This window comes from Stegostoma tigrinum, chromosome 20 (genome assembly GCF_030684315.1).
Source record: "Stegostoma tigrinum isolate sSteTig4 chromosome 20, sSteTig4.hap1, whole genome shotgun sequence".
Taxonomy (NCBI): Eukaryota; Metazoa; Chordata; class Chondrichthyes; order Orectolobiformes; family Stegostomatidae; genus Stegostoma; species Stegostoma tigrinum.
The window spans coordinates 56,844,964-56,857,044 of NC_081373.1; the positions used below are offsets into that span (position 1 = coordinate 56,844,964).

At 40.8% G+C, this 12,081-nt stretch overlaps 1 protein-coding gene across 4 annotated transcripts in view; it reads left to right on the top strand.

Moving 5' to 3' along the window:
• slc25a16 (solute carrier family 25 member 16) overlaps positions 1–12,081 on the top strand; it is a 57,859-nt gene extending 45,778 nt beyond the window's left edge. For 3 of the 4 annotated variants that reach the window (XM_048551525.2, XM_048551526.1, XM_048551528.2), the window contains exons 6-10: positions 2,112–2,233; positions 6,420–6,486; positions 7,039–7,201; positions 10,398–10,466; positions 11,298–12,081. In XM_048551525.2, the coding sequence (XP_048407482.2) occupies positions 2,112–2,233; positions 6,420–6,486; positions 7,039–7,201; positions 10,398–10,466; positions 11,298–11,454 (578 nt within the window). In that variant the 3' untranslated portion in view covers positions 11,455–12,081. The remainder of the gene's footprint in view (positions 1–2,111; positions 2,234–6,419; positions 6,487–7,038; positions 7,202–10,397; positions 10,467–11,297) is intronic. The other variant, XM_059653197.1, reaches the window with a different exon arrangement.

Here is a 12,081-nt window from a genome sequence, read left to right on the forward strand (position 1 = left end):
AAGGGGCCGTATTCTCTCCCTAGTTACTCTTTTGCCGTTATTATGCTAATAACATACTCTGTTTGCCAAAGTTATCACATGTCCCCTTTCTGCCGTTCTGATTTCCCTCCTAAGTGTACTCCTGCAGCTGTTGGACTCCTTTAGCAAATCACTCGATCCTTGCTGTGTATACCTGATATATGCCTCCTTTTTTTTGACCAAAGCCTCAATTTCTCTAGTCATCCAGCATTCCCTACATGTAACAGCCTTGCCCTTCACCCTAACAGGAACATACTGTCTCTGATCTCTTGTTATCTCATTTTTAAAGGCCTCCTGCTTCCCAACTGTTCCTTTACCTGCAAATAGCCTCCCCCAATCAACTTTGAAAGTTCCTGTCGAATACTGCCAAAATTGGCCTTACTTCAATTTATGCCTTTAACGTTTTGATCAGTTCTACCCCATTCCATTAGTATTTTAAAACTCAGTAGGATTATGAGCACTTCCCCCAAACAGCTCCCCCATAGACACCTCCGTTACTTGCTCTGCCTTATTTCCCAACAGAAGGTCAAGTATTGCTCCTTCTCTATTAGATACATCCACATATTGAATAAGAAAGTTTTCTTGTACGCACTTAACAGTTTCTTCCCCATTGAAGCCCTTAAAATTATGACAGCCCCAGCCTATGTTTGGAAAGTTAAGATCCACTATCATTACAACTCTGTTATTCTCACAGATATCTGAGATCTTCTTATATATTTGCTTCTCAATTTCTCACTAATGAGGGGCCTATAATACAATCCCAACAAGGCAATCATCCCTTTCTTATTCCTCATTTCCAGCCTTTTAACTGCACTGTATGTACTCCCTAGAGTATCCTCCCTAAGTACAGCATTAATGTTGTCTCTAACTAAAAACGTCACATCCCCTCCTCTCTTGCCTCCCTTTCCACCCTTCCTATAGCATCTATACCCCGGAGCATTAAGCTGCCAGTCCTGTCTTTCTCTGTACCGTCTTTCTCTGTAGCAGCTATGAGATCTCATGTTTCACGTTCCCAACCATGCCCTCAGTTCATCTGTCAGTCTTCTTGCATTGAAATAAATTTGTTGATCTGTTTGATCAGTTGTTGAAGTAAATATTGATCTGGTTGTGGTCTCAGTTGCACTTTCCTTGATTCTCTTGTCTATTAATATCCACTTAACTCAACCTGGAATCACACCTACCACTATTTTCTGGGAAAGAAAAACCCACAGATTTAACTGAATAAAAATTGAAAGAGCTGCAGATGTTGGAAATCAGTAACACCCTTACAAGATGCCCTTGGCATCCAAGGCATCTTGATCTTTTGCAGCTGGTAAGGTGTTGGATGTGAGTTTGCTCGCTGAGCTGGAAGGTTCATTTTCAGACGATTCGTCACCATTCTAGGTAACATCATCAGTGAGCCTCCGACGAAGCTCAGGTGGCGATAGACCCGACCCCACAATTAGAGAACCGAATCACAAGGCTTCGTCGGAGGCTCACTGATGATGTTACCTAGAATGGTGACGAAACGTCTGAAACCGAACCTTCCAGCTCAGCGAGCAAACTCACATCTAGAACCTCAACCTGAGCTACAAATCTTCTCAAAACTCGCTGGTAAGGTGTTGTTGATGATCTGACTCTGCTCAGTGTTTTCTTCAGAGCGGAAGGCAGTTAGAATAGTTATTTCCATTAACACATTTGTCATTGATAGCCTGACTGATGAGTGTTGAAGTCACCCATGATTATGGGTTTGTTGGTCTTCAGTGCCCATCTAGGTGTGACCTAGATCCTCTTGGAACTTTTTGATTTTTTTTTTCCTGAGTTGCACATGGTTGAAACACAGCTGCTGATGTTAATGGGCTGATGTTTCCCAGGGACTGGCAATCCTCTTTGTCATCAGACAGTCATGACTGACTTTGAGAATGTTACAGCACGTCGTACAAAACCATCTTGAATCCTGCCAATGTTCCTTATTAAACTGGTCAAACAGAATGGTTACCAAATGATAACACCAAGTTTGTTTTACCACTGACCATGTAAACCTTAAGTTTAGTTTTATATTTATTTCATGTTATTTGAGAGAACAACAGACAATAAGTAGTGTTGTTTTGCAGGGATGACTGCAGTGATATGTACTTATCCACTTGACATGATTCGAGCCCGTTTGGCCTTCCAGGTGAAGGGCGAGCATGGGTATGCTGGAATCATTGATGCTTTCAGGGTCATTTATACACAGGTGCGTATTGCATCTTTCTGTTACAGTATATGAGAAATGAGCCTGATGAGCGCTGTTAGAAAATTGAAAGTAGTTAAATGCTGAGGTTCCCTAATATACTGTTAGTAAGTTCAGTTGTCCAGCATTTCAATGATTGAAGTTTTGATCATAGTTTATAGCTTCTTGGGTGTAAACTTCAATCCCATGGTTATAAAAGGATTTTGATTTTGCCCTCATTTTCAATGGACCTTTCCTTAATCTGCCCGTAGAATGAGAAAAATCCATTTTTTAATAATTTGTGTTCGGGACCCCTTTTTAATGCCAGGTACAATCTTCAACCATGTGAAAATGCTCCATTGCTTCCATTCCAGTTAAACAGAAATATTGGAAGAATGAAAAGATACTGGATCCAATTCCTGTGAGCAAGCTAGCAGTTAATGTGACTATTATATAGCCACTGTGGTTTTATTCCAGCAAGACCCTGCACACGGAGGTCTGGTTTGAAGCGGTAATACCACTCCTGAAGGATTTTACATTGCTGGGAAGGTGGGAAGTTTAAAACCGCAGAGCTTAAGCCAATGTAGCTATTTAAAAAGGCCAAGGTGTTCCAGCAGGTCAGCAACAGCTGCATTAATAATGACAGACAGCCACATCCTTTCTAGACTGTCAGGTGCAAGATGCCCCTTCTTGTGTGACCTGGGCCTCACTGCCAGAGTAACAGGCAGCTCGCCATTGGGTTTAAAGGAAAGAGCTTCCTTTCTCAGTATTACTCCCTGTTCATCTTGTCACTCTGGAGCATGACTCCCTGTTTATGTGGTCACTCTGGGAGCACTGTACCCTGTTCCTGGGATCACACTGGGAGTGCTGCTCTCCTGTTCGTGCATTCACACTGTGTGTGGTCCCCTGTTTGTATGATTTTGTGTGTCTGCAGTCAGTCTTCCACCACCACACTCCCAACTCGAGCTGACTCAATGGTTCACGTACACTCCATGTTATCAGGCCATATTTATCCAAATTTTGCTTTCTAATTAGTGTTTTCCAGTGTCCATTCATATTTGATTGCTGTTCTAGATGTGCATTTACATTAGGTTCAGTGTCATTTATTCATTTTATGTTACTCCTTTTTTCTTTATCTCTATCTTTCCCAGGGCCTGTCTTTGTCTTCTTTCATAGCTCCTTTCTTGGGTACTCTGCCATATTAGTTCCAGACCTTCTATTCTGTTTTTGTTCATTCAAGATGTGGTCAACACTGGCTTAGCCAGCATTTTTTTCCTGTCACTAATTGCCCTTTGGTAGATTGTGGTGAGCTGCTCTCTGTGTGATACATGTGGACCCACAATGCTATTTAGGACCAAGTTCCAAGATTTTTGACCCAGCAACAATAAAGGAATGACAATATATTTCCAAGTCAGGATGGTGTGTGTTTGGAGGGGAATTTTCAGGTGTTGGCCTTCTTATATATATGCTGCCCTTGTTTGGCCAGATTGCATGGAGCTTGTGTGAATCATTGAGGCAGCTCGAGATGGGGGTGTAGTGGTGGAAGACTGACTGCAGACACACAATTATACAAACAGAGGACCACACTCCTAGTGTGAGTGCACAATCTTATTGATCTGGAAAGTTGTGTCTCACTGCAGAATTGTCAGTCTGTACCTGTTGTTTGCCCTCTATTTAAATGGCTAGTCAGTTCAGTTTCTGGTACCCAACCCTTAGAAAGTTGATAGTGGGTTTGAGGAACTCTAATGCCATTAAATGTGAGGATCCAGTGGTTGGATTCTTTCTTGCTTGGGGTGCTCATTGACTGGAAATTGTGTGGTATGAATGTTTCTTGCCACTTATCAGTCCAAGCCTGGATATTGTCCAGGTTCAGTTGCATTTGGACATGAATTGCTTCAGTACCTGACGAATCGTAAATGGTGCTGAATAACTGGCAATCATTGATGAACATCCTCACTTCTGACCGTACGATAGAGGGAATGTTGTTGATGAAGCAGCTGAAGATGGTTGGGCATTGGACACAACACTCAGGAACTCCTGCGGAGATGCCCTGGAGCTGACTGACCTCCAACAACCATGACATCTTCCTTTGTGTTAATTATAACTTTGACCAAGAGAGAGTTTCCTCCTAATTCCCATTGGCTGCACTTTTCCTTGGGCTGCTTTATGTGGCACTTTGTCAAATACAGCCTTGATGTCAAGGATACTTGGCCTCACTTCCTTTCTTCAATTTATCTGTTTTGTTTATATTTGGACCAAGGCTGTAATGAGGTCAGAAACTGGGTGGCCCTGGTAGAACCCAAACTAAGTGTTAGTGTGCAGGTCACTGCTGAGCAAGTGTTTCATGTTAGCAGTATCGGTGACACCAGCATCACTTTGCTTATGATTGAGAGTAGACTGATGGGCAGTAGTAATGAGCTAGATTTGGTATGTCCTGCTTTTTGTGCACCTGCCATACCGGGGTAGTTTTCCACATTGCTGTAAATTTCTTGGAATGGCTTGGCAAGGAGTATGACTAGTTTTGGAACTCATGTCTCTAGTACAATTTAGAGGGTGTCAGGACTCATAGCCTTTGCAAAATCCAGTGCCATCAGCTGTTTCTTTTATATCATGTAGCGAGGATGATATACATTATTATTGGGAACACAGACTGAAAAATGGAAGTTCGCACTGCTGTGTTACAAAGGTAGAACCCTTTATAAGTTTCAGAAAGGTGAACTGTATGGTATTCACTTCTTGGTTGCATAAAGGCATATAAAGTTTGGAGAAGTTAATTTCAAGTCAGAAATATCTGCAGCACAGAAAGAGGCCCTTTGACTCACCGGATCTGTGCTGGTCAAAAGAAATCACTTAACCTTTCTAATCCCGTTTTCTGGCATTTGGCCTTGGCATCACAGGTGCACATTAAAACATTTCTTAAATGTTATGAGGGTTTCTGCCTCTGTAGAGGTGAGTTCCAAATTCCCACCAAATTTCCCCTTGATGAAAAAAGTTATTCTTCATGTCCACTCTAGACCTCCTGCTCTTTAATATATACCCTATAAATTCAAATTTATAAATCTATGTATTTGATACTTCAGGGGACTCTTTAGTTAGGAGAATAGGTAAGTACTAAAACAATGCTACTTGTATCCATTAACATATTTCCAGGTTTGTTTGCCGCCTTGAGCAAGACTCAGATGTTGCAGAATGGCTGTAGGATATTCTTCTGGGATGGGTGACCAGTTGGATGTTGTGGACTACACTGGTAAAGAAATAGGTAGGAAGGGGGTGATTTCTATATATTTTAGTATCAATTATTTTGGATTTTTAGATTTTGGACCAGTGGCATGTGGGTTTTGTGTGCTAAATCCTCTCTTTTTTTAAGATGTATTTGAAAGCCAATCCCTTATTCCCAGGATTCAGCCCACTGAATCTCATTTGAACTCCCTGCAATGCCAGTACATGCTTTGTTAAATTTGGAAACCAAAGCTGTACACAGTACTCCAAGTGTAATCTGCACAATTGTAACACAGCTTCCCTGTTTTTAAACTTCAAACCCCAAGTATAAAAGGCCAAAATTCTATTTGCCTTCCTAATTACTTGCTGTACCTATATCCAACTTCAAATATTTTCTGCACAAGAGCACCCAGATCTGTCTACTGCACATGTTAGGAGTCTGTCTCCATTTAAATAATAGTCTGTTTAAGTAACACTTTACTCTTTAAATAACACTTTACCCTCCTTTACTTTACAGTCTCAATTGTGTGTGTCCCAGACTGACCCCATTCTTAACAGTTCAATAATAGCTAAAGAGGCACTTGTAATGGTTAATCTACCCATGCCCATACTTTAACCTCTGGAGTCTTCCTCGCCCTTATCTAAATGCAGTCCCTTGTCTTGTCTAAAAAATGCATCAGGGTTCACATACACAGCAACTCTATCAACCCTGCAATTTCATTGATTTTTATAGAAGTGCAAAATATTATTGGTGTTATTAGTGCACAGAGCAATTACTTCCCTACTACCCAACAAAAAAGGACTCAGTTTACAGCAAAGTTGACACAATCTGACATAGCAAGCTGTGAAATGCTGAGAATATGATACACACAAAGCCATTACTGCAAGAGGTACTGTCTTCATGGAGTCTGTTGTACAGTTGAGGCTAAATATGAAGTGATTAAGATAAAGTCTATATATGTTCCAAATTTTGTTTTTTCTTTTTGTAAAGGAAGGAGGATTTCAAGGATTTTACAGAGGTCTAACTCCAACTATTATTGGCATGGCTCCTTATGCAGGTACCCGAGTTCAAAGAACGTGCACTTTTATTGTTACTACTTTTTTGTGAGCTGTGGTGATATTGAATAAATGTTTCTGTAAGGACTGAGGGCAATGATACATTAAAACCTGCTGTCTCATCCTTTCACTTTCAATTCTGATATCAAATGGGCAGATCATCCTTTACTTCATTGCGAAGATTATTTTTATTCACTCATGGGATGTGTCACTCATAAGCCAACTTTTATTATCTACCATCCTAATAAGGAGCTTCCTCCTAATTGTCTTTGGGAATATGGTGGTAAGGCAGCTGAGTGGCTTGCTAAGGGAATTAAAAATCAGTTTATTGCTGTGTCAAGAGTTAAAATTTAGGCCACACCAGGTAAAAATGACAGATTCCACCCTTAAAGGACAAGCTCTATGTTCAAACATAGGCTGTAATCTTCCCTCCTCATAACCCCCTTAATCCGTATATTGCTTTAATCAAAAATAACAGTTAGAAATGTATTTTGTTTTTGTTTTCTGTATCCATCATTTGTTTCAGATTTTACATTATTAAATATTAATTTCAGGAATTTCGTTCTTCACTTTTGGCACCTTGAAAAGTATTGGTCTCAGTCAGGCTCCTGGTATTCTTGGAAGGCCTTCATCTGACAATCCAAATGTTCTGGTTTTAAAAACCCACGTGAACTTGCTTTGTGGTGGAATAGCAGGCGCATTTGCTCAAACAGTATCGTAAGTGTTCATCTGCATAACTGCGAGGAGAAGAAAGGTCATGGCTATTCTGATATTATCATAGCAGACAATTATCTATCACTTATATTTGCTGTCATCATCTTCATCCAAAATTTCATATTTGCATTTTAATCTGTAATGGGATGTGGGCTTCACTGATAAGTCCAATATTTGTTACCCATCCCTAATTGCTGTTAAACTGAATGGCATGCTATGAATTCATTTCAGAGTTAACCATGTTGCTATAGATTTGGACTCTCATAGGAACAGGAGAAGGCCATTCAGCCCCTTTAGCCTGTTCCATCACTCAATGCGATCATGGCTGTTTTTGTGTGGTCTAACTCCATTTGTGTACCTTGATCATTGATGATATCCCCAGTTGCAACCTTCAGTAGATCAATAGTACTCTTAACCAGCCACTTTCCCTTTACACAAGTGTTTTCCTTATTGTCTTTTATGCCCTCTACTAGTTTCTTTTCATAATCATGTAGGTCAGATTGGATAAGGACATCAGATTTCCTTCCCTAAAGGGCATTAGTGAATCTTATGGGTTTTACAACAATTGATGGTAGATTCAGGAACAAAAACAAAGTTGCTCTGTTATCCTTCTGAGGAAGGGTCACCGGACGTGAAATATTAACTCTGTTTTCTCCTTCACAGATGCTGCCAGACCTGCTGAGCTTTTCCAGCAACTTTGTTTTCGTTCCTGGTTTACAGAATCCGCAGTTCTTTTGGTTTTTATTTGATGGTAGATTCATGCTTACTATGGAGACTAGCTTTATATTTTAGATTTAATTCATCACATTTAAATTCCACAGGCTGTGGTTAGATTTGACCAAATGTTCTTGAAATGTTAGCCTGGGTGACTGGATTACTAGTCTCCTATCCCCACCCTACCTTCCTACCTATACTCTCCCCTCCACCTATCTTCTCCTCTATCCATCTTCGATTTGCCTCCCCCTCTCTCCCTGTTTATTTCAGAAGCCTCTCCCCATCCCCCTTTTCTGATTAAGGGTCTATGCCCAAAACGTCAGCTTTTGTGCTCCTAAGATGCTGCTTGGCCTGCTGTGTTCATCCAGCTCCACACTTTGTTATCTTGGATTACTAGTCTGGTGACTTTACCACTACACCACCATCTCCCCAAGATTGGGACAGGTGATCTGTCTGTAACAGATAGTCTCATCACACAAATAATAGGTCGCCATGATCAGATGCTCACATATTTCATTGAATCTCATAGATCATGGCTGATTTGAATCATTAACACCATTTACCCTCCTTGTTTCTAAAACATTTAAGATCCTAGCCTAACAAAAGTTTTTTAAATCTCAGTTTTAAATTTGCAACAGCTTTTGTGAGGAAATTTCAAATGTGTACTGTCCCTTGGATGAAGAAGTGCTTCTTGACATCACTCCTGAGCAGCCTAATTGTGAAGTGAAACCCCCACTGGTCTGGGCTGTCCCACCTGAGAAATTTGTTTTCTCTATCGAATCTTTGATTTACCTTAAATATCTCAATTAGGCCACTCCTTAAATCTCCTATTGTCAAGGAAAACAAATCTAGTCTAATTCAGTCAGCTCTGCAGCTGTGCTATACTTCCATCCCTTTGTATTTTAACCCTGTTGAGCTGGTTTCATTTATTTTTCATTCCTGCCTCTTTGTTTTCACTGGCTTCTATAATTTGATCCTTAAATTTCTCTGCTCATTCACAGTTATGATGTGGAGGTGCCAGTGTTGGACTGGGGTGGACAAAGTCAGAAATCACACAACACCAGGTTATATAACCTGTTGGACTATAACATTTATTTCAGAACCCTCTCACCATCCCCCTTTTCTGATGAAGGGTCTAGGCCCGAAACGTCAGCTTTTGTGCTCCTGGGATGCTGCTGGGCCTGCTGTGTTCATCCAGCCTCACATTTTATTATCTTGGACTATAACATGGTGTTGTGTGATTTCTGACTTCGTCCACAGTTAGGTCTGTCAGATCACCCACAGTTTCTAACTTCCAGCCTATTAGAAATATTACATTTACATCTTCCTTGGGATTGAAATGATTAACTCTGTCCTCTCCCACATTGAACTCTATGTTGTCTGGTCACATCTGTCAGTTTTCCTTTACAGTTTTCACCTCCTATCCAACTTGCTTGCTGGGCCAACCAACTTATTGATATCAGCAAGTGCATGACTCAATGAAAAGCCACGGCCCCAGTACAGATGTCCAGTGGAAGCCATTTGTCATGTTCAGTACAGACCCATTATCCCAACTCTGTCTCACTTTTCTCCTGACCAATTCGCCATTCAAGCCAATAGTTTGACTTTGATTCCATGTGCTCCCATTTCTGTTAAGTTTCTTATGCAAATTTGAGTTCACTGCCTTCTGCAGGTCCATATAAATAATATAGTCACTCCCATATCCACCAATTTTGTTGCTTTCCCAAAGAATTAACTCAGTTGGTTGGTCATGACTAACCATTCACCTGTTACAAATCTGGAGTGAATCGTAGAATTCCTGCAGTGTAGAAGCGGGCCATTTGGCCCATTGAGTCGACACTGATTCTCCAAAGAGCATGCTGCCCAGACCTAACCCCCTACCCTATCCCCATAAGTCCTCATTTCCCATTACCTACACATCTTGGAACAATTTAGCATGGCCCATCCACCTAACCTGCACATCTTTGGACTGTGCGAGGAAACTGGAGCACCTGAAAGAAACACTTACTGACTCCTTGCTGACTGTCTCATGAAGGTGTAGTGATGGATGAACACAGCAGGACAAGCAGCATCTTAGGAGCAAGAAAGCTGATGTTTGGGGCCTAGACTCTTCATCAGAAGGGTCTGGGCCAGAAATGTCAGCTTTCCTGCTCCTAAGATGCTGCTTGGCCTGCTGTGTTCATCCAGCTCAATACCTTGTTATCTCAGATTCTCCAGCATCTATAGTCCCTATTATCTCTGACTCTCTCATCAGTTCATTTTTGCTAAAATCACACTCACTTAAGGGTGCAATTCTTAAATTAGGAGAGAATGCTGGGTGCATTGGCCCAGATTTGGTCAGTGGCCAGGCATGAGCATTAGGTGGTGGGCAAGGCTGAGGTGAAATTGTAAATTCATGGTGTACAGATTTTATCATTAATGATTTTAAAGTTATCACTTGGAACATATTTTCAGAGAGGCTGTTGAATGTTTGCTTTTGTTGTAGATACCCCTTAGATGTGGCTCGGAGGCGAATGCAGCTAGGCTCCATTCTGACTGAAGCTGATAAATGTGTGTAAGTACAACCTTTGGGTGTAGAAAGATTTTTCTGGTAATTGTGATATGATAATATCTCAACCCTCCTGTCTGCTGCACAATAAAGCAGTTGCTACATGTAAACTCCAATCAGTGACTGTTTAACTAACAGTGAAGGATATGCAATAAAAAGAGTGTATATCTTAAGGGTCACGTGAAATATATAAGTCACGTGAAATATATAAGTCACTAGAAACCATGTCCAAAACACTCAGTTTAAATTTGTGCAACCTCACAGGCTAGACCAGGTTCCCAGTACTTACTGATATGGAATCTGTGTCAGTAAATGTCTAGAGTGAGTGCAAGACCCTGGAAATGGTTATTTAAATACATTCTCCCTTTAGATAACCTCATGGAGACTTCATCTACTTTCCTCTACTTTATAAAGTGAGGTGATTCAGACGGTAACCCTGTTATTCCTGTGCCATCCTACTCATTGCTCACTCCCCTTAAATGTTGGCAGTTATCCAGTGGACATTTTCTCGTGCTGTCTCTTGCTCATGCTTTCTCTCTCTTGCTGTCTCTCGTACTGTCTCTTTCTCTCTCGTGCTGTCTCTCTCTCTCTCGCGCTGTCTGTTTCGCTGTCGTGCTGTCTCACTTTCTCCCTCCTCCTGGGGAAAGGATGCCATGAATCACTGGGCTGGACTCTTACACAGGGACCAGTGATTGGCACACAGTGATGCATTAATGAGTGCACAGTTTCTTCAGTAGTCTTAACCATCTGGTTACTTTAACAAGAAAACTTAAATGATTTGTAACATTGTGTTTTCACGAGGAATAAATACCAGTTTAATCTCTATTACTCCATCAGATCAATGTGTAAAACTCTGAAATATGTCTATAAGGTGCATGGCATACGGAAAGGCCTCTACCGGGGACTCACCCTCAATTACATTCGATGTATCCCATCTCAAGCAGTGGCATTTACCACTTATGAACTGATGAGACAAGTTCTCCATCTGAACTGAAGACATTTCAGGACGTTACCCAGACTACCAAATTCATGATTGCAATTTTTGTGACCGTCATCCATAAGAACATTTCTGCTATGAAGACTGCCCTGGTATGATGCGGGAACTACTGTCCTCTGATGTGGATACTAAACTATTATTTATTTGAGTAATTACTTGCGATTAAGACTGAAAGTCAGCATCAGTGTTCTCTGTGTTTCAGGTTTGTGAAAATTATTGCCATCCTATGCCACCTTTGCATTTCATTAGGCTAGGTAATCAATTTCAGTTCCTGCACCCCAGCTCTGAGGACAGAGATGAGTTTAATATGGACTGAAAAAATTGGACCCACAGTTACTACTGTCAGTTTTCTAATACTTTATGTATGAATATTTTATTCTTGATCTGTTAATATTATATGTACACAAATATAACAAATCTGAGGCTTATTTTGCACACTCAATCACCTATTTGATGGAAGTTCATCTTTAAATACTGTGAAACTTGTAATCTCCAGCAGTTGGTGTTCCAGTAAACCTTTGTGAATATTTGTAGATTTGATTTGAGATCAGCTGTGTTGGGAATAATTGTTCCGGTCAGTCCCTTTTTATCTGGACGGCAATAGTAAACTTCTAGCGATTTGGA